The sequence below is a fragment of the Leuresthes tenuis genome, unplaced genomic scaffold (genome assembly GCF_036924035.1).
Source record: "Leuresthes tenuis unplaced genomic scaffold, fLeuTen1.0.hap1 SCAF_2, whole genome shotgun sequence".
Taxonomy (NCBI): Eukaryota; Metazoa; Chordata; class Actinopteri; order Atheriniformes; family Atherinopsidae; genus Leuresthes; species Leuresthes tenuis.
The window spans coordinates 8165686-8193679 of NW_027325356.1; the positions used below are offsets into that span (position 1 = coordinate 8165686).

Genomic DNA, 27994 nt, shown 5'->3' on the forward strand with positions numbered 1-27994 from the left:
AGTACATTTTTTCTGTTTGATGCAGAGAGATGGAAGCAAGCACATTTTCTTTAGCGGTGATGGTTTTGAACAGCAGAAAAATGTCAAAATAAATGCAACAACAAAAATATAGTTCATCACAAGGCAACAACTAGGCTTGGGAATACAAGGCACAGTATCTCTTGAGTTAACTCCTTTCAGACATGTTTCCTTTTAAAACAGCTTTCATTAAATCGGCCATGAATCTATAACGTACCACATGTAATATGGAACAACTTCATGTAACCTCTGCTAACCTAACATAAGGGCACATTGTATAGCAGCAAATTCCTGTGCACTCTGCCAGCCAGCCATGGCTTTGAGTCAGTAAGGCCTTAAGTTCCTGCAACCCCTAAAGGAAAAAGAAAGGAAGGAAAACCAATGGGAGGGGATATCTTAAGGAATGGTTGGTATTCTAAAATGTTGTTATTCTCCACAAGATTATTTCTTCTCTTTCAGTGAGGTCAAGGAAAACATTCCTCAGCCAATCAGAGAGCTCTATTCTCACGCATTTCTACAATCAAAACAAACTGGTAAAACAGGAGATTGTGCAGACAACTTAGAAACAAGAAAAACACATTGGTGAGTATTGAAAAGGGATATTCATGTGTGAATATGAACATTGAGCATAGTTATGATTAATGCAATCCAACCCTTAAATAAACAGAGTTCAACATTCATTAACCAATTCACACAAGATTAAGGAAATCAGAATGTAGGTTATCCTAATAAGTCAAAGATAGCTTGCAAAAGCTCTCTACTTCTCAAAATTAAATCTCCAAAACAAGGTCACTGACATCTGAGGAAATGTAGGAAACAGAGCAGAGAAGAAACCAGAAACAGGAACCTGACAGTGGTTAAAAAGTGAAAACGACTTACCACTCACTTATCAGATACTCTGCACTCTCTCCTGCCTGTCTGTCTTCTTCACTCAGTGTATGACAAAAAACTTCTCAAGTTGGTCCTTTCCACCGACTCCCTCCCTCTCTGCTCTCTCTCAACACGGATGCACATGTGACTGTCACAGACTGACTGAACAACAAAATGGTGACATCTAGTGGGACAGAAAAGCTACAGCACTGAAAAAGAAAACCTCTGTGGAGATGTCAGCCTCCTGACTATTTTCTTAGGCAAGTAATTTCTTTACTAATTAGCTCTCATTCTGAAGGTGGGTTGAGAGCAGCATCTGATGAATACAAATAGCTTCATACAAACCCATTTCCAAATGGGCTGGGACTCTGTGAACAATGAAAACATAATGCAGTGATTTGGAAGTCATTCAAACTTTAGATTTAATTGAAAATAATAATTGGGACAGGGGCATCTTTGCCAGTGTGCTGCCTCCATTGAGAATATTAATAGTTTGGTGCCTCTTTTTTTTCTTTTTCTTTTTTTTTTTTGGTACATAATTCCAATTTTGTTCAATGGGTAACAGGTCTGTACTGCAGGCAGGCAGTTCAGGATCCAGACTCCTCTACTATGGCGCAATACTGTAATACAGAATGTGGTTTAGCTTTATCTTACTAAAATAAGCAAGGCCTTTCATAAAAAAAAGGCTTCTGGTTGGCCACATTTGTTACTCAAAAACCTGTATATATCATTTGGTATAAATGATGCCTTTATAGATGTGCGAGCTACCCATGCGCTCTTCTAATATATTAGATGCTAGCTTTTGAGCTGCGGTCTGATAATATAATAGATGGTCCCTCTCCTCTTTAGCTCATAGAAAGCTGTGTCCATAATTTCAAAAACTAATTTTGCTTTGTCACACCACAAAACAGTTTTCAAGTCCATCTTGCAGTCGGGCACAGAGAATGCAGCAGTGTCTCTTTTTTTCTTGCAGGGTTGAGCTTTAGCTTACATGAGTGGATAAAGTGGCAAACTGTGTTCACTTCAGAAGAATTCATGATAGTTATTCATCCCAGAAGAAAATTCACAGTTTCTAGCAGTGTTCAACTACAGAAACTTAAGTTCAAGGAAAATAAACTTAAGTTAAAGGCAGATATATCAACTAACTATCTACTTACTTCTGATTGATGTCCGTTTTTAATGTGCTACCCGAAGGCCTTAAAATCACAACCATTCCATACTGATTTTCATCATTTTGGAGGATCATTGTTATTTGAAGATTACACCTGTTTTATTTAAAAGTTGTGACTTGGCTGGGAAATCCACTACAGCAGCAACTGAAATAATGATATGCTACTGTTGTGTTACACATGAAAGCTCCAGAGTAAAGTCATAAGAACACCGAGTTAGATCAGTTAATGTTATTTGGAATAAGCAATGGTGGAATATATTGTCCTTACAATTTCAGGAAATCAGTTCTTCGCTTCATATTCCATTTCAGAGGTAAATATTGTTTTAGTTTTAGCTTCAAGTTCCTGCTTAAATTAATATTGCATATGAAAAGGTCTGTGGCTTTCAACCTTTTTTGAACATTTTGACACTTAAAAAAACAGCACTGTGTCTGTGGGACTTCTAATGACTTTGAGTTATCAATCTGTGATTAGCAGTTTCATTGATTAGTGTTTTATCTTCTGTACTTTCTATATGTTTTCAGTGAATTCATGACTTGAGAATAAGATATCCAGTGAATAGAGAAAAAAAACAGTACGTTTGATATAAAAGTCCAAAAACATCAATACTGTTTTGTGGAATTTTCTTTCTTTCCCTTTTTTTTATACCACGGACGTTGTATTAAACTACCAAATTGTATGAAATTAATTCAAACTAACTTCAATCTGAGCTGATGCATCTGTAAAATACTGCCCACATGTGGATGTATTCCTATTAGCAATATGATAATACAGTTTATGAGTAATTACGTTTCCGCTTTTCTGAAGAATCGGTATATCTAAGTATATAGAGCTATAAGACTGAGGCATTCAGCATGTGGACATATGGAGTGTTTATGTACAGTATTTTCAGTTTCTTTAGACTTAAATGTAACACTTGGTACATATGATGCTTATGTTATTGCATAATGTTTATGTTCTGCTGTAGGTTAAATGTAATTCTATATGAGTTATTTTTGCAGCACAGGAATTGTTCTGAGACCTCACATGGCTGATTTTACTGTTCAAGAGTGAGATGTTGTGTGTAAGAAAATAAGAAAACAGATCACACAAATTGCTGGAAAAGAGGAGGAATATGTTTGATTTGTGTACTCCTTAAATCATCTTATGTACTATTTCATTTTGTAAAGATAACACACAAAACCCAGTGAATAAAGCTTTCAAATTTAACATAACAAACAGGAGATCGTGACAAAAATAAACCAGAACTGTAAATATGCTCTTTTCAAACGAGATTATTGATCCCTAACTGCTTTGATGTAGGTTTTTGTTCATTTATACCTTGAGGTGGAAGCTCTTTCAGTAACAATCCTTGCCTTTCATTTACTACCAATGTTTTGGGCCTGTTCTGCCATTTATCGGTGTTTCTCCAGTTAACTGGAGATTCTATGAAACATTAGTATGCCTATAAAGGAGTCCTACTGGACTGTAAATGTACATGATGATCCTCGCGTGTTGATAAACCCTAGGGGGTGATGTATTGCCTTCAAATTTAGGCACATTCGCTGAATGGTAAGGAAGGAGATAACACAGACTATAATGGTTTCTAAAATAAAATTATGCCCATATTTTTTCAAATAAGACTGACGTTCAGGTAGTTGATAGGTGCTGAAGGGCTGGAGGATTTGCCAACAAGTGCCTCAGCAGTTAAACACATTATTGAGCAATAAAAATCACATTAGGTAATAGCACGCTGTAGCACGTAAAGCTTAGCAGATGATGTTCTTTTTGTATAATTAGATTTTTGACACATTACCTGTTTCATGCAACATTCAGTTATTCACAAACTCATTTAGATGATTTTGAGAATAGTTCATTCATTTCCTCGTGTTTTAACACGCTTCCTCAAACTGCTATCTGCGCGATCTTGGTGTCTCCTTCCTCCTTTGCTGCGTTCCCCTGGCTCTCTGACAAATGGGTGTCATGCCAAGGTAGAAACCGTATTCCTTGCACACGGTAGCACACACTCACTCAGTGGAGGTGGATCCACAATATTACTCTTCTTTTTCTCCACGTGAACTAAACAAATAGCTAATGTCGACCTTTCAATTGGTTGTTTAAGGTTTGTTGAGCATACTTGTATTTTCTGAATGTGTGGTTGAACAGTACCCACATGAAATAATTGAGAACGTATTTTGAAACACTTAAACAATCGCTCTGTAAGCTACTTTTCCTCCTGCACAACAGTTCTCATGATTATTTAACAGCATTACATTGTTGGCCTTTGATGAAGCAATTAAGAAGCAGGGTCCAAAATCAGCTGTAAGAAGTCCAGAAACATGTTGCTGTCCTGTCAATGACACTTTGGTTGGCTCAGCGAGGTCACTTGATATCAAATATCCACCAAGACAGAACTGCACACTAAAGGTATATCATACCTTTAGTCCACTTTCCATTGAAAACAATGACATACTTTTTAATACTAGTCCTGATAACACACTCCACATCCAACTTCACATTTTTCATCTTGCACAGCACTCATATTACTGCAGTAGACTTTCTGGTTATATTTTTCCTTTGTCAGAAAAAAAGTATCCCCTTTCTATAAGGCAGTGCAGAGTTTTATTTTACAGATATGTCAGATCATGCTTCATCGGTCTTGTGAATATGGAGAGCTGTGGTCTTTCCTCACAAAGGTTAACCAGGAATATCAATTATGGCAGGCTTTTCTGGCTGTGCAGTTAACAATAAACCATAATGTATTTCCTTTTACAGGTGTTGGGCATTCTTTCAATACTCCAGTAAATATGGGGATGTTTCATCTTTCTTTGTTGTTTCTGTCAGAGTCCCCTGTCCATAAAGCCTACATTATGTCATTCCATCTGATGGTTTATTCAATAAATACTTTGGATGTTCTGAATAACACCAGTAACTATGGGGAAGTTTCATCTAGCCTTTTTTTAAAGTTGGAGGGGGATACAGATTCTGGCAAGCTGGATTCACCAGTCTGCCAGAATTAGTTCCCCCTGTCTATAAAGCCTGCATTATGTCCTGTCACCTGATGTTTTATTTTATACATACTTTATTCAGATCAGACGCTCCTTATTTTTCCACTTCATTTTCTTATGTGAAACTTTCATGTTCAAAGGGGGGACATTTACTTTGTTATAAAATATTATCTTAGCTGTTGTCATATTATCTAAACTGAACTCATCTACACATCTATTGCCACGATGAACCAAGTTCAGTTAATACTATTCAAAGAACATGAGAACTGTTCTGCAAGAAGGAAAGTAGTTTACAGAGATCTAAATGAATACCGTTCAGTATAAATTTTGATACGATCATCAAATATTATCATAAAACCTCAAAGACAGAACAACAAACCTTAAACAATCAATTAATAGGCAGACATTTGGTATTTCTTCGGTTTACGTGGGGAAAGCAGCGTAATATTGTCGATCCACCTCCACTGAGTGAGTCCGCGCTCTCGCGTATGAGGGATACACTTTCTGGTAGGGATAACTATCTTGGCACTACACCTACTGTGGATCCACCTCCACTGAGTGAGTGCGCGCTCCCGCGTGTAGAGGAAACCATTTCTGGAAGGGATAGCTACCTTGACACGACACCGGCTGCTCTCACGTGTTTTCTGTGTATAAAAGGGTTCCAGTCTGCACTCATCATGTCTAACGTGTCACCAGACAAACGGAGAAAGATGGAGTCAGCGCTGAACCAGCTGAAGAAGCTCACTGTGGTGGTGGCAGACACGGGAGATTTTAACGGTAAAAACCCGCATCTACCACATGCTAAAGTTAGCTGGTTAGCATGCTAACAAACTGACCAGGAAGAATCCAGCTTTTCATGTCACTGACCGACAGGTCGATATCACGCAGTGGGTATGAGCATGAATATAGCAATGACTACTCAGGCCGAATAATGTTAGCTTTATGACTGTCAACCTAACTAACTCATATGGGGATTTTCGCCAATTTAGTGGTCAATAGCTAACGTACACAGTCTCATAATCCCATTACTTGTCATTAACGTTGCCTAATCGTTTCTTTTAGCTGCTCAAGCTAACTACGCTAGCTAAAGTGACTTGTTTGCTTATCCCATTTAAAGTGAAATTGGTTATTTTCTGTGTCGTTCTGTTGGGCTTCCCAATTATTGTAGGTGTAAGTTGTGAAAATGTAAACCTTGTGTTTGCAAAACAACGTCTCAGGCCGCTGCGAACTTTATATTAACATGCAACAGGAGGTAATGTGAATTTTCTTTCCCTCTTCCTCATTTGTCCTTGTCATATCACAGAGGAAAAGTTCATGTTTCTCAATGGGCCGGAATGAGGAACTATGGGCAATAATGCTAATACGCTGTGATGCAAACCAGCAAGTTCCTCGTGCACAACCTGCAAACTCAGGATGACATGACAGAACTGGTTCTAAACTATAGAAAGCCGAGTAAGCTGCTCATTTTACACAGCGGGTGTGCTTAGATTCTTACCCTTAAAAGAGCATATGGTAATTAAGTTTAATTTGGGATGAACACAATAAAACTGAAAGTAATTAATGGGCATTCAGTAAAAACATGTGACAGTATTGAACTGTAATTAATTTCTACGTGACTTTAAAGTAAGACTATATATTATCCTACCTGTTGAAATGAGATTATGTGCCAGTCATATAACTATCGGTAAGAATAAACATTTTGGGGATTGTTTTGTTTGTTCTTCAAATAGACTAGTGCAGTTAAGTTCCTCATTTATGACCATAAACTAAGAACAACAGTTCAAAGTAAAACACAGTTGAGCACCTTGTTTTGTTTTTTTTTTTGTTTTTTTTTTTCAATTATTAAAAACAAAAAATTCAAGCTAAATAGTCCAAAAAATGCTCATTTGCATCAGTATCCCACACATCGATAGAATCTGTCATACAATGACTTTTCAGTTGCAGTGACAAGTGTCAACGTGGTGAGGTGCAAAAAGGAATAGATTTTTGGATGGTGATTAGAAAAGCAGTTTGTCAGGATTTACACATCCATTGTTCTCTTGCTTTATGCAATAAAAAAAAATGCAATCATGGGTTGGGTTTATGTAATCTGGGTTTTCACCTTTTGACAAACTTAAACATGTTCAAATCAAGCGGTGGCATGTCTTCCACACGAGAAACTGACATTTCAACAACACCACATGCTTGCTTCATTTAAGTGGGGCAAGATGAATTCTTGCGTTTAGTCTAAAAGGTGGAGGTTGCTGAACACACTTGTGAAATTTTGTTACTTGGTAACTAATGAGCCTGCACAGTCCACACAAATTGACAGTTTAAAGGAAGCTTCTTTTTTTTCTTTAGTCAGTCGCACAAAAGCACATTCAGGACTTAATTTCTTTTCTTGATTTGTTGTTAACTGGATGATTCCCCACGTGCTTTTACACGCCCCTCAACCAAGTACCATATCATATGACTGTAAATATTTGACCACAGTCTGGTTCGTCAGTCGATTCACCTCGCTGCTATACCCGCTCAATTCTATTCAGGGTTGCGAGAGGCGGTTTTACACCCTGGTCAGGTCACCAGGCCATCACAGGGCCAGCTCAGAGACAAACGGTGCACAACAATGCTTGCTCACACTCACTCCTAAGGTCAATGTAGAATCCCCAATTAACATCCTTTTGGACGACGGGAGGAAGCCAGAGAGAACCCACGCATGCAGTCATTTGTGGTAATTCTGATCAAATGTGTAACCAGTAGTGCAAGTTTTTAAACATCGATCATGGATTTGAGCGGTGTCATATTTGCACACTCGACCGCTGTATTATAAGTTGAGTTTTAATAAAATATTTTAAACCTCAGGTGGTAAACATACAATACCCTTGCGCTTCTTTAAATGTGGTGTAAATGTCAGTTAATGGTGCAAACCAAACCAGTGACCTACAAAGATTTTTTTTTTTTTTTTTTTTTTTTGGAAGAGTGACCGAGAATCAGGCCATAGAACAGATACTGGCTTTGTTCTGAGCCTGGGGAACTGGCAGCACTTTGCTGCTACTATCGTACATTGATACAAACTAATGCAGCCCGTGAAGAGGCCTTTTGGTTGTTCACATCAAATTAGAAGCTACAGTCCCCCAGTTGAAACTTTAATGAGTTTTCTGTGAGTGCGCATTGTAGTGTACACTAATACCAGATTTGTCTTGCTTTTGTGTGCATCAAAAAAAATCCTTGTTGCATTTTAACCCCTAAAGATTCCATTGATTATTCTCTCTAACTAGCACCAATATCAAATCAGCACTCGGTGGATGATAACTTTACCGTTTGCTCATTAAATTCCTTTCTTTAAACACTTGTCTTAGCAGTTAAGGCTTGTTTACTGAAGATGGTTCTGGAAAACTCCCTTTAGGAACTAATCAACTTTTTAGGAATAAACAAGGTTACTGAATCAATACCCTATCTGTATCAATTTAAGATGGTATTCACTAATTTAAGGTATTCAGAGAATGTTGCAGTACTGTATCTGTACACTAGATGGCACAGTTTCCTTTCGGAATCAGCACTATGTTGTAGATTTGTCTCGACAGTTCCTTCGGTCTGCTTTTTCTTTGAAAGCTGACAGACAGGAATAATATTTGCACTTACATTTTCTAAGGGCAAAATTACTTCTTGAACGTAATGTCAGATTTGTGGTTATACACTACGACTTTAAATTTGTCTTAAATGCATTTTCCAAATGGAAATATCATTGTCCTTAAATTCAATGTAGAAAATGAGGCATTTGAGCAATTAAAGTTCTATCTTATCTTATTCAGTTGCATCCACACATGAGGGGAAAGTGATAGTTTTTTTTTTTTTTTTTCTTAAGAAAAAAAAAAAGTTTATCTCAGTTCCCCTCCTGGTTCATAAATGTTGGTCCTTTTGCTGTTTGAGAACCAGGTTGTGGGGTTGTTAATGTAACTATCCTCTGTCTCTCCCTGCAGCCATTGATGAGTACAAGCCTCAAGATGCAACCACAAACCCATCTCTTATCCTGGCTGCCGCTAAGATGCCTGCTTACCAGCACCTGTTAGACCAAGCCATTAAATACGGCATTGCGAAAGGCGGGTAAGCCAGACACTATAATTACTCATGAACAACAAGTACAGGTTGCATACCTTTTGGATTACATTTTAAGGCATACCTGATTTTGTCTGTCCTTTGCTAAAGAAACAAGGAGTACATTAGTGATATTTTGTGTGTTGTTTTGAATTTGTGACTTTACACGTAACTGATTGTATTAATCTGATCAAATGCATGACTTTGATGACCGGTCAAATTTGCAGTAGAAGATCACCTCTGCTGTGTCCATTTCCAAAATAACTAAGACCTTAAGCACATAAGCAACTTTTTTTTTTATTTGGTTCAGAACCGAAGAGGAGCAGGTCGCCAACACGATGGACAAGCTGTTTGTGAGCTTCGGACTGGAGATTCTCAAGAAGGTCCCAGGCAGAGTCTCCACAGAGGTGGATGCCAGGTAGGTGCAAAACGGCACGTAACAAGGTGTTACTTATGACAGGAAACTTGCAAGTGGTCTTGAATGTTAGACTTTGAGAAGTAAATGACTGGTGTTTGGACGTAGCTCCAACATGTGCGTTGTTTTATGCCCTGAGATTGGAAGTTGAAGACAGAAATATTAATGGTTTCCTTCATCGCTTGGCTGCTCCATTACTGTTAATCAATTTAGTAATTGATAATTCAGTTAAAATTGCTAATACCCAAAATATGTGCTTTTTACTTGTGAAATAAGGCTGCAATTACAGCATTTCTTTTATTTTTACTTTTTTTTTTCTTTTCTACATCTTCACGCTTGCTTATGAATTCATGACTCAGACAAAGCTACAGTGTCTGATACTAGCCTGCAGTGTTGGTAATAACGGCTTAATTTTTTTCAGTAACGAGTAATCTAATTAATTTTTCCCATCGTTATTCATCGTTATCCCATTCATCGTTACTGAGAATGTGAAGTGGCGCGTTACTACAATTTGGTTGAATGAAGCACAGAGTGTCAGGTTTTGGACACACATCAGCTGCAGGGGTGGGCATGATGACACCGCTGCAAATGTGATGATGATTGGCTGAGCGGGCGGATCACGCCCTGCTCTCGCTGTCTAACTGCACGCTCTGACTGCCAAACATAACAAGACAACGACAATGGCGACCAGCCAGGGCAATTCAAAAGTAGTGTCCTCAAACTGAAGTATCGGCACTACCTCTCACTCATTTTAAGTAAAGGCATTAATGTTTCTGTAACATGCACGCTATGCCCAGGAATAAAGACTTTATCCACATCTGCCTCAAGCAACTTGAATCTTATGAAGCACCTCACATCAACACATGCAATCGTGACACTTGTTGCTGCTTTTAAGTAAGATGACCAACACTGCTAGCCTGTATCTATGATTTGGTGTCTTTCTTGGTGATGCAGAGAGCCAGGAGTCCATTCAATTCTGTAATCCACAGATGTCCCAACAAATTCTGCATATTTATCTGACATGAACTTGAAATTTTTCTCAAATTGGTATAGCTATAAAGTTATGGTTAAACATGTCCAAGCTCATTTCTTGTTTTGTTCCTTGTCATCACACAGGTTGTCCTTTGATAAAGATGAAATGGTGACAAAAGCTCTGAAACTCATCGCTCTGTATGAAGAGGCAGGCATCGGCAAAGAGCGTGTGCTCATCAAACTGTCTTCAACATGGGAGGGAATCCAGGCTGGCAAGTTAGTATTTCATAAATATGTTCTCTATGCACAGCTACATATTTTAAGTTAATTTTATGTTCATTTAACGGCTTGTCAGCTGGTGAGTCACTGTGTTTGTGTGTGTGTGTTGGAAACCAACTGAGAGTGCAGGTTTCATCCTTGTAAAGCAACATGGGGAACTCGTGCAGTATAACTATTAGAGAGACTGTGAAACTGCTGGCTGTGATGATGGTATCTTTGTATTTTAAACTTGTCCTTTGCTCTTTCTTCTTTTAAACCTTTTCTATCACTTGATCTACAATAAATTGGGGTAAATTGATTGGTCAGCAGTGAGAAGCTGAACGATCTCTCTATATTGACTCGCCGCACTTATCACAATTTATTTCACAACAGAATACAGAGGGAGTACCATGTTGGTGGCTGATGCTGTTTAGGGTACAGGGCTCATATTATATAAGGTGGCCTTCTATCTCTTATTCTCGTTGTAATTAAAGGCTTTTCGTGTTTCTCTACAAAGCCTTATCCACATCCCTGTGTTCATATGCAAATCAACTGGAAGTCTAGTCATTTCTATGCTTAAAATCCAATCAGAGGAGCATCCTGGGAATGCCTTTTCCTCTGGAATTCGCCTCGAACATTGAAAAAGTTGAACTTTTTCTATGGGTTACAGTGAAGGACCTCGTTGTGAGTCAGAAAGTTGGATCAACAAAGTAACAAATAGGCTGGCCAACTACTAGCGTGAGAACGTCTACACACTTAACACTGGATTAAATTAAACTCTTATCTGCATTTTATTGGATAAAAACCTCCTGTTTGTAGTGACTTTTATTTGAAAAACAAAGATAAATAGTGCTGCTCCCCAGACTGATGCACAGTGCCTATTTTTTTTTTTTTTTTTTAAATGTTCATTCAGGGCCCAGCTTTTAATTAAATCCCAGTTTTCAAACTGATCTTCAAGGACAATTTTGATTTCACTTGTAATCTTTGTTTTATCAAAAAAAGAAATGGAGATTAGTCTTCAGTTCAATCCTCTTCGCATTTATAATGTTTGAACGATTTATGACACAAAAAAATCTGTATCCTAAAGAAACAAATATTCTCAGTTTAAGCGCTTCGGAGGACTTTGTGTTTTCAAACGTGTGTTTCTGTGTCTGTTTAGTTTTTTACTAAACAGACATTGCTTTCTTTAGACAGTCATGATTATCTTTTCACCAAATTATTGAATTCAAAACATTGATTGTAAATTTTAGTTTATTTTTTTTATATATATTTTTTGCTTCAAGATTATCTGATGTTGCAACCTTTATCAAATCACATCATTCAAACTGCATTAGACAGTCGCAAAACTAGTTGACGTGGTAGACGTCTTATGGCTGTTTACCTCTTGCTGCTCAGCTTTTTGGGAGATTTGAATATCTTACATAAGCACTTTTTTGAAAACTCATCTTACATTTGACACTTCGAAATGCCAACAGTGCTGGAGGTTATCCTACAAGCAGGGCAGACTTGTATCCATCTAAAACTAGACATTTGTCCAAACAAGGCCCAACATATCGCCTCTGGCCTCAGGTTTAATGCTGTGGAAGGAATTCAGAGCATGAAAAGGCGTCCTTCCTAAATTTAAAAAAAGACTGACGTCACAGATGCATAAAGAATTGTGATCTGTTAGTGGAATTCCTTCATGATTGGCTTTTTTAGCTTTAGACTTTGGAAATGAGATCTGCCTCATGACGTACAAAGCGCATTGCTGCAGGGAGTTTGAAAAAGATATTTATGGCACCAGTTGTTAATATGCAGTATACAGATGTCATTGAGCATTGAAGCTGCCACAGTCACTCCCCACTGAATAATGTTGGGGGGGGGGGACAGCAGAGAATCAAACTATAACTACACAATTTGATTACCAGCTTGAATCAGACCCAAATTAAACTAATATTCACAACTAACGCCTGCCTTTAATTGTTTTTTTTGTTTTTTTTTAAAGGAATGCTTCTTTACATGCATATATATGCTGCTTGTGTATGCGTTTCCTTTTTTTAAAGCTGTTTTTCCTTTTTGTATAGGGAGCTAGAGGAGAAGCACGGCGTTCACTGCAACATGACGCTGCTGTTCTCTTTTGCTCAGGCTGTGGCCTGTGCAGAAGCAAAGGTCACACTGATATCACCCTTCGTGGGCCGCATCTTTGACTGGTACAAGGAGAATACAGACCGCAAAAGCTACGAGCCACACGAAGACCCAGGTAACAACAGCCATCCTAAATTGTTGGCACAGTATGGACTTTAGTGATTGAAGTATTTTAGTTACACATGAACAAAACCAGTACCGGTGTCCTGGAGGTAGTCCCACCCAGAAGATGATTTTTATTCCAGGAAAATAATTGGCGTGAGAAATGGGTTGGTTTGGTGATTGTTTGTTTAGTTCCAGTAGCTCAGATAATTATCAACTTTTGTAAGCATTGCATCTTGATGTAGTGCAGGGAACTCTTAAATGTTAACCTTTTAAAGCGGTTGTCACGAATAAGTGGATAAGATGGTGATCAGGCCATTGCTTACACACGAGATGATAAACTCATTGTTTCAGTATCTCTGTCTCTGGGGCCTAATCCTTCTTTATCTTGGCTGCTGCTAAGATGCCAGCTTATCTCTGCTACAGATATCTAATATCTCAGTAAAACAGCCATGTGGGACTCCGTTCCGCTTCTACAACCTGCTATATGTTGGATTTGGGCTTCGTAACTCCTCAAAAAACTGCAGTTATGCTTCAGCCAAAGTGGAGATGTGATTATGATTTACAGTCTGCAGCTATCACGTTAAAGTTAGGCCTGCAGTCTCACGGTGCCCTCCTTTTGTTTTTGATATATTATTTGTACAGGGATATGTGATATTAACTGTTCAAACACCTCGAGTGTTTTGATTAATGAAATGACTGACAGCCATGTTCAGTCTCTTTTCACTCATTAAAAAATGGTGCCCCGTGTTTGTATTGTGTATTTGGAGGGTTTAGTTTAAACTTTGAACGTTGAAAATGATACTATTGACAGTTAGTTTTCCCATTTACTTTGAAGTCTGTAGTGCTTGCTTAAACTGTAGTGATCCGTTTCCTTTTTTTGAGGGGAATTTTTTTTTAAACTTAATTGCCTTATTTAAAAAGTTGCACAGCTGCAAAGTTTACTTTGAACAATGATCTAAGAACTTAAAAACGTATTGGGTCATCAATGGAAAAACAACCCACTGAAACTGTGATCGCAGAAATTGTAGGACAGCCTTTCTTAATTGTGTTTTCCATTTGAGTGTTGGTGGTTTTTCTGATCCAGGAATGATGCAGTTGGAAGCATTTAAGTTGGGTTTTTTTCTGTCTCCTTTCAAAGGTGTGATCAGTGTAACGAAGATTTACAACTACTACAAGAAGTTTGGTTACAGCACTGTAGTGATGGGAGCCTCCTTCAGAAACACAGGAGAAGTGAAGGCCTTGGCCGGCTGTGACCTGCTTACTATCTCCCCTGGTCTGCTGGCAGAGCTCAGCCAGGATCACAGCACAGTCTCTGAAATGCTGACCTTGGAGAAAGGTACCGATCTCAGTGTTCAGTCTGATTTATATACTGTTATGTTAGTTGTAACTGTGCATTATTAGATCAAACTGATAGTATTAATCTTGGGTGTGTCAACGTGCAAATACAGCCCTTTTTTTTTTTTTTGTGAATTAAGGAAAATGACACCTGTGACCCCTCTTTCCAAGCTTCTCTTCAAACACTGCCCTTCTGTCATTGCATCACACTTATAAGGTGTTGTGACCACATCTTCCACAGTTGTGATCATCTTGGATAGTGAATCAGAGGCCCCTTTACTTACTATTCGTGTGTCAGACTCCTTCATAATCTGCGGTCTTATTAATATCACATGACATGACCGCAGATTATGAAGCTTGTATGTACTTGCATGGCAACAGTCTCTACAGTCAGCCAGCCGAGTGTCAAGTTGGCACACAGACAGGCAAATTATATCACCCATGCTGTTACAACTGGTTCTAATTTCATCATCTGTAGTGAGTAAAGCGTGTAGCTTAAACGATCACGCACATGCTGCTAAAATTCTCATGATGTATTCTCACATCAGATGAGACTATCTTGAACAGCCTGCAATCTTAAAGGTATCTATGAAACAGGATGACATAATGGCAAGAAACGGAGCACAGAAAGTTCCCAAAAAAACAAACCCTGAAACTATTTGCCTGAACTTGCTCTGAGAAATGTCATCTGAAGTGCCTTGAGATGACATTTGTTGTAATTCGGCACTATACAAATAAAACTGAATTGAAATAGGAAAATCTGATTATCCCTTGGTTCAGTTATTAACATCAGAGGATGCTCAAAAACGCATTGTACTGTAAATTGTGGTCGACTGTTTTAATCTGCAACGGAGAACGTAACTTTGGACACATCAGGAAATGCTTCGGGAGAAATCTACAAGCATTCTGCTTTGTGTTGCCACACTAAATTTGATGGTTTAAATTTGCAGCCAAGGCTTGTGATCTGGAGAAGATCCACCTGGATGAGAAGGACTTCCGTTGGCAGCACAACGAGGACCGCATGGCTGTGGAGAAACTGTCCGATGGCATCCGCAAGTTTGCGGCTGACGCCATCAAGCTGGAGACTATGATTAAAGTAGGAAACACTACAAATATTTATTATTTTAATCCTGATCAAAAAAACGCATAAAAAAAATGACATTTTAATCTTTCATCACAGGAAAAGATGCTCAATGTGAAGAACGGCCAATAATGAACAGATGTGGTGTCGGCAGCTGCAATGAAGGAGGCGTAAAGAGGCTGCCCTCTCCGTTTCAGCTGCCTAAAATAAGGTCCAAAGCACCTGGGGGCCATCCTCTCCTAAATGGACCAATCTGAAGGGAACTCTCGCCGAAATGGACACAGTTTCTTTCTGAGGCTTGAGTCGTTTTCTGACCAAACATAAATGGTGATAAATGCTTCTGTGTTTCTTTGTGTTGAAATGGTTTAATATTTAATAGGAACTTGTTCAGAAAGGAAAAGGTAAACATTGTGAAAGAATAAATGTCGTCGGCGTTGCTCAGTTCCTGCGAGTAATGTTGCGTAAAGAACCATGAATGCTTTTTGACAGGATCACAGTTTTGCTCTCAACCATGTTTTAACAAAGACGTGTATCATCATTCCTCCAAAAGTTAACTTTTACTCAATAAAAAAGCATTTAAGTCATCTGTGTTGTTTTTGTTTAACACTTCCTGTCCTTAATACAGCAGTGGGCTGTGATTTGTTGAGCACACCAGCTATAAATACTGAAGCTATGCAGCTATTGTCTTACCCCTTTGACAACCTCTGGTTAAGCCAGTTAAACTCCATTCTGTAGCTGCACAAAGTTGGCTGAGCAACTTAAATTGCAGGGCTTTTAAGGAGGAGCACATTAAGCAAACTCACAAGTACGATTTTGGATCGTAAGAGGCAAGTGTCTTAAGGTAAATACATTAGTAGTTCTGTTTTATTTCTGTTTGATTCTCGGTGTGTTGAGGTATGAACAGTTTGATGGCAAAATCCTGATTTTCAGTTGAGTGGAAAAATTTGAATTTTGATACCTGATACGTGTAAGTACAGCGTTGGATTTGCTTGTAAGTGACCCAGTTACCCAGTCACCAACCCTGAGTAAGAAAGGATTAAGTTGCATTGTAATTTAATAGAACAGTTTAAGCAGGAAACCAAAAGTTGTTTACGGCACTGATTTGGAAAATGTGTACAAACTTTCCCAGAAATGTTTAGCATTTTGAAGAGCAAAAATACTCGACCCAGTTCTTCTTAAAACACTGGAGTTTCCTACAATTAACTGGTGCGACAGCCATATTTTGTCGAACTAAGTTGAGTCATTTGTTAATGTTTAATAACCTCTTGTTATAAATATAAAGTCTGCGTCATTGCAATCTCATCTGACAGAAATGGATTTAAATACTGAATAATCCAATCTTTTTCAAAGTTAATTTTGTAACACAGCTGTGTTTCTGGAGCTGAATCTGGGTTTTACTTTCACCTGCATATTTCACTCATCACAGTTCATACCAATCCAGAACCTAAAAGTTGACAGGACAGCTGTGACAAATTACCTTGAAAAATATTGAATTATTTCAGGAAAAGTTCAAACGGATCCTTATTTAATCTGAGGAAAAAAGTGAGGAAATAGATCACTAGAGTTTAAGCAAGCAGTATAGACTTCAAAGTAAATGGGAAAACTGTCAATAGTATAATTTTCAACGTTCAAAGTTGAAACTAAACCCCCCAAATGATGAAGTTGCATCAATCTCTATGTGAAATTCTAGCCTACAATGTCAGTTACAGTGCTCCTTAAAGGAGTCAGTCCATATGTTTTAACAAGCTATTAAAAGAAAGACTTGTCTGTGATTAAAACATTAAGAAAGGGGATGCACAAGAGTGCATTTTATCCAGATGATCAACAGCTTAACTCCTATAAGAAAAAGGGAAATTACAGAAGAAACTAATGCTGCACTACCGTCAATGCATAGCTTGTAATGGAGACAGTAGTGAGCTGAGAATTCCATTAAAATGTTAAGTAACCATTAGTTGTTTTTTTTCCCTATAAACTGGATAAATATGGTTTGTGCGATTAAAAAAAACAAGTAATAAAAATTATCAATCCCAAGAAGAGAAATCATGTTCTTAATGTTACTTAGTATGGTGCAACTTTAGCCATGAAACCATAACTATATTATAGCAGTCGAGTGTTTCAGTGATTGCTTGTTCTGCTGTATGTTTATCATTTCAGTTTCATCTGGCTTCATTTATAAAACTTTTAAAACCAAATTTATAACAGTGCGATGTTGGGGGTTATCATACTATATTGGTATGCACGGGAGTTGTTTTGTAGTCAAGTGTACCCTGTATCGTACAGTCAGAAATGTCCACGACAAGCGTCACTTAACAAGCTGTTGTATGCTGCATGAACATTTTTACTGTTTACATGTTTACGCTTTGCTCAGTTTTGTTGTGCAGTTGACCTTTTTTTTTGTTATCTATCATTAGACCTCCAACCTCTGTTAAATTATTTGGGAATTTTCTTTAATTATTTGCTCCTCAGGAAAAGGGTCGCACAAACATTGAGGCGTAGTTGTCACAGGAACATCCTGAAGATTGTTTTTTGAATTCCCCTTTTCTACTAAAAAGGAACAAAAAGGAACAGGTTCTTTTCTAACTAATTATGAACCATTCTGGGCATTGTTGCTCAGGCTGTGGCACATATTTGACAACACTCAGTGCTCTCAAAAGTGGTAGAAATGTACGCTGGTTTACGATATCTTGTGATGCTATTTTACATTATAAATCATCTCTTTTCACTAACTGTTGTCTCTGTACATACAATCTTTCAAACTTTTACAAAACAAGCATCATTCACTTTGGATTACACACTTCAGCATCTAAAGAAGTCATAATTCCTGTCTTCTTTAATCGTCATACCAATTAAAGCTCTTTTATTATCTCTGTCGTTTTATTTCAAGAAATTCCATTACAACCTCATCACACGCTATTCACTCAAAGACATCAAACAGCGTACTTGTTTCAAAGGGTCCCATCTTGCTGGGTAGGTCTAGACTACATTGACGTTTCAGTAATTGTTGAAACTGTGCGTGGTGTCTCGTGCTTAAACATTAGATAACCTGTTCTGAGTCCTAATCACTGTGTTTCCATCTTTGTTTTTCTCCAAAGGTCTTACTGCAGAGTTGAGATGTTGAAGAGTTTCCAGCTTAGTATTCTGTTGCGTGGCCTGATTCTATTCATGTTAGGCCCGGCCTCTGAGGCCTCTTCTCTGGGGCTCACGGTCCATGTTGTGCCTCTTACTAGCAATGGAGGGAAAACGGTGGGCATGTTTAATAAACTGGATTTGATTGGATTATGATTGTATTACAATTAATTGGATTGTTTCTTTGAAGTGCCTTGAGATAATCATTGTTATAATTTGGTGCTATATGAATAAAATTGAATTCAAGTCCAATCTTTAGGCTGTATACTAACAAAGATAATTTTCTTCACATTTCTGTTCTTACACTACTGTCATGTATTAAGGATTATATGCCGTTTTAGGTAAAACAGTGATCCCATTGTTTAAAAGTCTTAAATTCCTTTATTTAGCCTGATTTCCCCCAATTAAAAAAAATTAAAACATGTTTAGGTTACTCAGGGTAAAGTATTAATTTAACAGAATATTAAAAGGATTTTAATCATGTATGCAAATATTAAATATCCAATCACTTTTTGATTTTAGCATGAGGAAACTTGTATTGTGTTTCCGAGTTTTAATGAAAAAAGTCTAATGAAAAGACCAGACTGACTACAATTTATGGTGGTATTGTGTAATAGCTCTGGTAATCTATTGATTTATTATTCAAACCAATCATTACATTTTAAGAGCCTCCATTAGTCTAGTTTAATCCCTTGTCATACCCGAATATTAATCAATAATTTTTTATATAAAGCAGTCTTATCTAATAATGTCATGGATAGATTCAGACTAATGTGTTTTGTTTCTTAGTGTTTTCTTAGTTACTCGATAATGTATTCTTTTAAACTTATGATATAGTTTAAATATTTAGATTTAAAGTAGAAGTTGTAGCAGTTATCAACTTCATAATAATGATGCAAAACTGCATGATTTGTTTTTGTAAGACCTTTTTTTCTGTGTTCTTGCAGGTGCGGGCACATTTTAATGTCATCGCTCCTTCTCCTTGTCCTGATTTATCAACAGTCTGTGCGGCAGGAGAAGACTGTCTGGCCCAACGCACCTCGTTGCCTTTCACCGGCAACAAACCCGGCCCTGGCTGGTGTGTCCGCCAGTGGCAGAAAACTGTCCCCAGTAATTATAGTGGCATCCTCAATTTAGGGTATGAGACCTACAAATAATGTGTGAACATTTTAATTTCTAAATCTTCAGGGCCTGTTCTTGTTGGTCTTCTGGAGGCTAACTTTCAAATAAATCCATGGCAACGGTATTTATAAAGCAGTTTTTTGTTTTTTAACTCGTGTGCATGTATGTACAGCAACTCAAAGGAGCACATTAACTCTAATATTGTTCTTCACTCACGTAGCTCCTGCTATTTATAGTTTTGCTTGACGTAGGAGGGTCATTTTATTTTGCCCCTGAGGTTAAAAGACACATAATACAACTTGAATGCATTCTGACAGCTTACTGTACAGCTAATCCTTTGCACATCTGAAATTATTCAAATTACTGCTAAAGTTGGATAATTATACTCCATCTCTAGCTACTCATTGTCATCAGTGACTGCAATCATGACTCAGCACTCTTAGTTCACCCGTCCTGAGGAAATCATACTTGTGTGATTTGTGTGGAATCTAATAAAAAAAGAGCTGCACATGTGTCCTCTGGGCTTCTGCTTTGACACTGCTCTTTTTTCTTTGATGTCTGATGGGATTTGTTTTAAATTTGTTGAGATGATTTGAAACAGGCACACTCAAGAAAAAGGGATTTTGATTTCTAATGCACACTTTTTTCTCATGCTTTTAGGGCCAACACAAAGTTTTATGTGTCCATAAATGCAGAACCGAAAATCCGGGCGAACACTGGGCGGCTCAACCGACCTGCTTTTGTAGCTCTTCCTCCTCCACTGAGGTAAAACAAACACGCACACACATCCCTGCAACCAGTCTCTAAAAAAGTTTCTTTTTTCTGTAAAAAACTATCTTAGTCAGACATTAGCGTCTCCTGTCACGATAACAAACTGAAATATTCCTTCAAAGAGGAACATAAACGCATTACAGGCATGAAGAAGTCAAGGGTACTGAAAACTGCTACTGTAATAGATTTTAAAAGTTGCTAACGCCCTTGTTAAAACTTGTTTCTGTTGTCTTTAAATCTAAAAAAAAAATTTCAAAGAAATGTTATCTTCGGCTCAATTTTCCACATGATGCTGACTCTTGCTGCGTCGTTTGATCAGGGCCCGTGTAAACTGTCCTCACCACTTCGATCTGTCAGTGAAAGACCTGGATGGCGACAAGGTTCGATGTCGCTTCGCCAGCGCTGACAAAGGAGAGTGTGTCAACTGTAGCCGGCACTCTTTTATAGAACTGAATGAGGTGAGTTTCATTTTAGGATCTCAGGAGCTAAAGTAGATTTTTCTTTTCAATAAAAAAAAAAAAGTGGTTTTAATGTTTAAAAGAAGAATGTTAGTTTAACTATTGTGAAGGGGAATCTAGCCTCGCTCTATGTTGGTGTCAGGTGACTGCTGGGAGAGGCAGACAGATGGATGAAACGAGGACTGTAAGGGGCTGAAAACTAAAACCGATAGAGTGAAGTGGAAATGTAAAGGGATTTAAGAGGGAAAACACCTCATATGTATTCAAGCTACAAATTCACTTTCTGCCTCGGGACACAAATACATAATCTGCTCCTTGGGTGGAAACATGTAACTTTTATGGAAGGCAGGACTCACAGGAACTCACGGTGTAAGAATAATGTGTAATCAAAGCAGCAACAGACCCAGAATTCAGTCCATTCATGCAAGATGCCACCCGATTCAAAGTGCATGAGAAGTGAGACTGTTGAGAGCTGACAAGCGGACGTGTGATTCCTGTTGAGGAATAACATCAGATTAGGGAGCTTCAGGCTCCTCAGCTGAGGCTGTGAAGCTGTTTTAAAGCACAAATTTTCTCTGGAAAAAAACAACACCTACATCATAGATGTCAGTTCAAAGCACCCAGTCTATCAGCCTTTATGACAAAGCAGAATACAGCATTTTTACTGTCTTTTTAAAGGTTTTAACAGAGACATCTATACAATAATTTGCAGCCCAGCACTGAACAGTGTATTGATTAAAGGAAGGAAAACATTACGCAATGTTCAATCACCAGCAGTTTGCCTTTGGAGTAGTATTAGTCCATTTAATGTAAATAACTTAATGTCTTGATCTATCCATCCATCCATTTTCTATACCGTCAATCCGTTAATCGGGTGTCTTGATCTATTGATCGAAAAAAAAATCTACAACAGGTTTCAGATGCTCACCTAATTTCCACAATAGAAAGCGTTTGCGACCTGCACTAAAACTTGTGCAGCTACTTAGTTTTTCATCTTTTATATCATTCATTTATTATCCGTTTACAGAAATTCGAAGTGTTTTCATTCATTGGAACAGTTTCTGCTCAGTGGAAACTTGACATAGTAACATTTTTGATTACCAGGAGAAATGCATGTTGACATTCACTGGCAAGGCAGACGCAGGGCAGTATTTCATCTACCTGATGGCAGAGGACCTGATTCCTGTTCCCAAAACAAGCCAAGTCATAGACAACAAACCCCTCAGCTCTGTTCCTGTGCACCTCTCTCTTAGTGGTGAGTCTGTTTACCACATTCCAGTTTAGAGATACAGTTATAGAAAAGCACTTGAAGCTTATGACAGGGTTACTGAAGCTTGAACATGGTTAACAGTTTGCAGGTAGCTTTGGATAAAAGTATTTACTAAATTAAGAACATTTTCACTTCAGGTTGTGTTTCCTTTGTTGTAAAATATTTTTTTTGTCTCCTTTTTATGCTGTTGATTTATTTGAAGTTGAAGAAATATCTGTATTGTCCTTTCAGTGGAAGAGTCAACTTCCAGCTGCAGCAGTGAACCGGTGGCAGCAGACGGGACCCCTGAACATGACTCTGTACTGTTCGTCCTGCCATTCCAGGAAGAGAAATTCAACGTTAACTTCAATTCAGAGCTGGAGAGGTGCGTCATGAAGGTCCTTTTATTGTCATCTCATTCACTGAGGACACTGACACAGGTTTTTCAACGGCAGGGACAGAATAATGAAAGTGAAATTAAACTTTTAGGATTTCACTGAACTTACTAGATGTCTTAACTTAAACTGTGAATGGCACTGATTCATTCTGCATCTAATTTTTATAATCACATTTTTTTTATTTAACAAATCCTCATATTTGAAACTATTTAAATAGTTTAAGAAATCAGCAACATTCTTGGTAATGATAGCATATGTGGCATAAAGATAGTTTCCTACTTTCTTAAAGACTGAGCTCCTTTTTACTTTAAGAAACAAAGTGATTTTCTAACAGGAATTAATGTATGACTCCTTTGAGATTAGCTGATTGAGCTGAATGTTAGTTATGTGTAATAACCATCAGTTGAAGAAGATAGTCGACACTTTTGCTGACTGCACATTCCAGGTGTAACAAATTCTTGATTTCTGATTTCTTCTCGATTTCCCTCTCAGAAGATCTTAATCTTCTGCTGTCCGGGTTCTCATTTTCACACCTGATTTCATAGCCATACATTAAACCAAAGCTCTATCTAGTTATCCGCAAGGACACAAATGCGACAAAAATGGTAAGACAATCAGGAAGTTGTCATTTTAATACACATGAATGGACAATCCCGAGGAGAGTCTTATGGGTTGCAAAAGCTTTACCCACCCACCCAGTTTGAAAAATAATTGTCACAATCTGTTTAGACATACTTTGTTTATCAAAACTACAAACACATTTTAATTAGTTTATTCAGTATGACCAGACACCACAGAAAACAATGACCCTTGGAGAATATATAATGAAATTAGAACTAACTCTGTGATGTATCAGTAGCTCTGTTTCACAGATGCGGAGCATCAAGGTCTCCGATTCTGACTGAACTTGCCACAAAAACCAAAACCTGTTATGACAAACTGCAGTGAGTTAAACCACGGAGAGCAGCACATACCTCCAGTGACCCACCCATTCAGACCTAAGGCTTCTAAAACCTGAGAGAGTCCTGGAAAACTTAAAAATGTTCACTAAAACCTTTTACTTATCAGCCTCTGGTTAAACTAGAATTGAATAGAAAAAAATCAGTTGAGAGTCTAAACTTTCATCTTTGATTGTAGAGTACAGATTTTGCCCTCATGTTCATCAGTCATTTTTTAAAAACTTATCTTTTAACTTATCTTTAAAACGCATACATGTATCACTGCAGGCTTGAAAGGTCTTCCATCCTCACCCACAAAAGTAAGGCATATGACACATACACAATGCAATTCCTGCAATGTGTAGATTTTACAACTTTAACGATAGAACTCTGCACCTGTTAACTGTGAGGACACATATGAGCAAAAAGATTCAGAAATCTCACTTTCCTGCTCGCTTTAGGGCAAATTGTTGAGTGTTATGTATGGAGTCACCACATAATAAACTAGGGAGTGCTTCTAACGCACTGCCATTGTGTAACAGCATGTCATGATGAGACCATAACGACAAGTCACCGAGTTCACTTATACATGACAGACATTTTCATGGGAGCATTTGTTTAATTCTCAAATAACCAGACTGGTCCTAAAGTCACCTGTTTGGGGGTTACAAGGAAAAGTTTACAGAAAACTGTTACTCTGTTTCGTAGTGTTTTGGAGGTAGCGGTGGTCGGCCCCCCTGACCTTTTCAGGACTGGCTTTGCATCAATCGGACCCCTGGCTACAATGACTATGGCCTGGATCCGCTCCGAAAACAGCCTGACCCAGCTTTTGCCCATCTGCTTTGTTGCAAATACTAACAGGTTTGTTCTTCAGAACCTTTATTAATTGGTGCACTTGAGTTCTCAATCAATCAATCAATCGACTTTTGTTTTATATACATAAATGGCTCGCAGTACTGTTACAAAACATGTTATTATTATTTCAATATATACCTTACATTCATAAGGTTTTCATACATAAAACCGCATAGTTGGTGCATTAGGTAATGTGATCTGCACTTCTTGTCTTTCCAGTTTGCAGTCAGAGCTGCGATGTGTGTGGTTGTACCAAAGTAAGTAACACCTTGAGCTTACAAACACCTTAAGAATGATAGTTATGAGTAAGTGTACTTCATAATAAAGCACTCCTGTCCTCACGGCAGGGTTTCTCAAAGACTGACCTCTAAAATATGCTTCTCTTTATCTTTCCAGGGGTAATGAAGACTCTACCTGCCGGAACAGGTTTAGAAAAACAATACATTTTACTGAATTCAAGTGTTATTTGTGAGATGAAGATTGTTAATATTTTAACTTTGCTGAAAAATAATCTGCTGCTGCTTTCTGCCTTCAGAGCTGAAGTGTGAGAAGACGGAGATGACTCTAGTGCTCCCTGTCACCTCTCTCAGTAACATCAACCTAGCTGAACTTCAGCTCAACAGCCCCACCTGCCCCGTCACCTACAACAGCACACACTTGACTGCACGCATCTCCCTGAATGGCTGCGGCACAAAGACTGTGGTAACACGCGATACATTTTCTTTCTGTCTGGGGACCTGAAACATTTTCAACCCATTATGTGAAGTCATAATTCTTTGAAAAGCTAAAAAAACTTGAACTTTGAGCCTCGCAGTTTATGTCAACTTTAAGATTAAAGCTGAAGAAACAATTGTGTTTGCAACAATTTGCATGAAATATTTACAATCAAATCATTCTTTGGATTTTGTTTCAACTTTCCTAAATGAATCAGATTGTAAGTATTTGGAGAAGGGCTTTAGAGAGAGGATTTTGCAAGATCTCATGAACTTACCTTTTGTTTTTTTTCAAAGTAAAAGTGCGACATGCAGTGGGAATATGTGTGGGTTTAACTGTTATGTAAAAAGTGCCGTCAGATGTAATTGCAACTAACAGTGTTTTTCATTGCTGTTTGATAAGTCAAAATTTCTCTCAATTCATTCAAGCCTATGAATATGATTCATTTTTTCTTATGTAGAAAAACGTTTTCTCTGAGGCCATGAATATTCTTTCAGTTTTCTTGTTTTGTCTAACAGTTTAAAGTGTGAAAATATTAAGTTTATAGTCAAATATTCCAAGCAAATACAGTAGATCATCAAAAAAAAAATGCTCGAACTGTTTTTATTTTTCAATGACTGTTTACAGAGGGGATCTGATAGCCTGATGGTAAATGTCATCATGGCCCTTTAAGTGACTAATCATTGCCATGTTTTCGAGTTATAAAAAAAAGACAAAGACACTGACTTATAACAAAGCAAATTTCACCCAAGCTAAGATACAAAGGACTCTTTTCTTAAATCTTTCTTCTAAAGTTCCAAATTAATTGGCACCGACAGAATATTCTCAATATAAATTCCGTTTTTTTCTCTCATTTTCTTCCTCCTCCAAGCACTCTGGTTCAGAACTGGTTTACACCAACACTCTCCAAAGTATGCGTCCCTACACTATGGTCAGCCGCAAGCCCTCCCTTGTCCTCCCTTTGGCCTGCCGGATCCCAGGAGCCCAAGTAAAGGGACCACAATTTGCTGTCAACATGCCTACAGAGAAGGAGACCTTTGGCGAGATTGGCGTGAGGATAGAATTTTACTTCCCAGGACAGGGGCCCCTTGCAAAATTCACATCGATTCCCAGATTTCGCACCGATAACATACAACGAGAAAGAGTTCGACGGGAAAAAGACTTTGAAATCGCATTGTCAAACATCAGCAACTCTAGTAATGATGACTCTGGAAGGGGTGAAATTGGATCCAAGATCAAGCAGCTGGACCTTCATGTGATGTCCAACTGCACCGTTGTTCGAGCTGAGATGATTGTGCGCCAGTGTATTGAATCTGAGACAGAGGACTTTGCAGTGAGCAAACTCATTTTGGACAAAGGGTCAGTGATTTCTTCCTGAAATAATTCATAATTATGAAGGGTACACATACTGTATGAAGTGGACTAAAAAAAATACTCTTTTAACAACAGAAGTTACCTCTGATTTTGAAGAATGTCACAAATTCAGATAATTGACTCCCTCTTTCTCTTTCAGGTGTATGACGTCCAACAACTCACTAGAGATTGTAACATCAAAATTAAATTCCAAGGTTTACCGTCTTGATTTGAACTCACTCGGAAGCTCTGGAACAACGGTGAGGGGTCTTATGCAAGACGCATAAAATAAATGTTTTATTTTTTCTGTGTATTATATCTGAAAGTCTCAAGACAATGCAGTGCAGAGGAACTCAGATTTAGCTTTATTTAAACCATGTGCAACAACCACAACAGACGTATATGATAACACTTTGGGTTAAGTCCCTTTTTTATCTCCAAACCTGATAATGATCTATTGTTGATCCATCACTTTGGGCCAAGCAAAAATATTTAGATAGATTTCCATGGGATGTTTCTGCCTCTAATTTGAATCAGTTTTCAGTCTTTTTATTGCTTTTGATGTGGTGATACTCGACACTGTTTTTCACTGTTACCTGCATTTGTTCACTTGTAGATGTATGTCCAGTGCACAGTTAATTTGTGCATCACCACCATGCCCTCTGATAAGTGCCCAGATCTGTGTGCCCGCTCCACCAGTCAGAGGACTCTGGTTGGCAGTGTGTTTTCCAACACGTACACCGCGCGTTCAGGACCTGTGAGCCTCGTGGTCACCCCCCCTCCTCCAACCACAACAGCAGTCCTGACAAGTCCAAACAATGCTTCAACAGCAGCTACTACACCAACCACTACACCAACTACTACCACTACACCAACCACTACACCAACTACTACCACAACAACTACTACCACTACACCAACCACTACCACAACAACTACTACCACTACACCAACCACTACCACAACAACTACTACCACTACACCAACTACTACCACAACAACAACAACTACTGCAGTTGCCACGGCCACTCAGAGCACCACCACTTCACATGGTAAGACGCCAGTATCTTTGTATTTTTTAAAGTTTTTTTAGCCTTTAAATCAAATATCAGCCTGTTATTCTGTGAACTGCAGTTCGGTTTATTTAACAGAGGAAGATACTTAGCGTCTGATTTGACTAATTTCCACTTGATAAATCTATTAGAAAATGATTGTGAGAGATGTCATTTCTTCATTGTTTATATGGAGTTTCAAATTCATCTATCTACTTTTCCTTGCTGTAAATTATACACACAGTTAACTGTTCGTGAAATTTTTTTACAGCTCCAGCAATGACCACATCCATGGCAACAGGAATGATTCTGATGACTATCAGCATATTTCTTCAAAATATCACCTTTTACTAAACATGCTGTCAGCCAATGATCTGTCACACTGTGGAGCGCAGCTTTCTCTTTGTTTGGGACTTCCACTGTATATTTAAGCTGTTTTATAGATATTCAAATGACACAAATGTGCACAAAAAAAGACTACTGCTCTGCTCACTGATTATTTAGTGTGCTATCTTTAGAGTAGTGTAAGAAAGTCAGTAGAAAACCCTTT

At 38.1% G+C, this 27994-nt stretch overlaps 3 protein-coding genes across 7 annotated transcripts in view; 2 read left to right on the forward strand and 1 right to left on the reverse strand.

Moving 5' to 3' along the window:
- The window catches only part of tspan4a (tetraspanin 4a), a 146319-nt gene extending 145338 nt beyond the window's left edge, over window positions 1-981 (reverse strand). Inside the window, exon 1 of one of the 2 annotated variants that reach the window (XM_072380046.1) lies at window positions 905-981. The gene's annotated coding sequence lies outside the window, so the exon portion shown is untranslated. Of the gene's footprint in view, window positions 1-897 lie in introns of both variants that reach the window. The other variant, XM_072380045.1, reaches the window with a different exon arrangement.
- A 4640-nt stretch (window positions 982-5621) lies between these two features.
- On the forward strand, window positions 5622-15992 carry taldo1 (transaldolase 1). Its single transcript, XM_072380047.1, has 8 exons — window positions 5622-5821; window positions 9004-9127; window positions 9429-9536; window positions 10650-10781; window positions 12827-13002; window positions 14131-14328; window positions 15278-15423; window positions 15508-15992. The coding sequence occupies exons 1-8, from the start codon at window positions 5722-5724 to the stop codon at window positions 15538-15540; spliced, it is 1017 nt and encodes a 338-aa protein (XP_072236148.1). The 5' UTR covers window positions 5622-5721; the 3' UTR covers window positions 15541-15992.
- Window positions 15993-18506: 2514 nt separating this feature from the next.
- Window positions 18507-27937, forward strand: LOC140301545 (uncharacterized). 4 transcript variants are annotated; one of them, XM_072380051.1, is made up of 16 exons: window positions 18507-18651; window positions 19482-19672; window positions 20317-20421; window positions 20747-20885; window positions 21990-22140; window positions 22387-22519; window positions 24179-24331; window positions 24545-24582; window positions 24722-24751; window positions 24861-25027; window positions 25911-26398; window positions 26553-26652; window positions 27009-27211; window positions 27302-27353; window positions 27393-27444; window positions 27716-27937. In XM_072380051.1, the coding sequence occupies exons 1-16, from the start codon at window positions 18520-18522 to the stop codon at window positions 27796-27798; spliced, it is 2217 nt and encodes a 738-aa protein (XP_072236152.1). In that variant the 5' UTR covers window positions 18507-18519; the 3' UTR covers window positions 27799-27937. The 4 variants fall into 4 exon arrangements, with proteins under 4 accessions (XP_072236152.1, XP_072236151.1, XP_072236150.1 ...); XM_072380050.1 differs by having other exon boundaries at window positions 27302-27336; window positions 27376-27444; XM_072380049.1 differs by lacking the exon at window positions 27302-27353 and having other exon boundaries at window positions 27009-27287.
- Window positions 27938-27994: the final 57 nt, after the last annotated feature.

Bases quoted from the DNA above. Each gene is read 5' to 3' on its own strand.
- LOC140301545 (XM_072380048.1), top strand. From the start codon at position 18,520: ATGTTGAAGAGTTTCCAGCTTAGTATTCTGTTGCGTGGCCTGATTCTA. The intron at 18,652-19,481 runs GTGGGCATGTTT...GTGTTCTTGCAG, and splicing joins CTAGCAATGGAGGGAAAACG to GTGCGGGCACATTTTAATGT. The intron at 24,752-24,860 runs GTTTAGAAAAAC...TTCTGCCTTCAG, and splicing joins GACTCTACCTGCCGGAACAG to AGCTGAAGTGTGAGAAGACG.
- taldo1 (XM_072380047.1), top strand. From the start codon at position 5,722: ATGTCTAACGTGTCACCAGACAAACGGAGAAAGATGGAGTCAGCGCTG. The intron at 10,782-12,826 runs GTTAGTATTTCA...CTTTTTGTATAG, and splicing joins GAGGGAATCCAGGCTGGCAA to GGAGCTAGAGGAGAAGCACG. The intron at 14,329-15,277 runs GTACCGATCTCA...TTAAATTTGCAG, and splicing joins AATGCTGACCTTGGAGAAAG to CCAAGGCTTGTGATCTGGAG.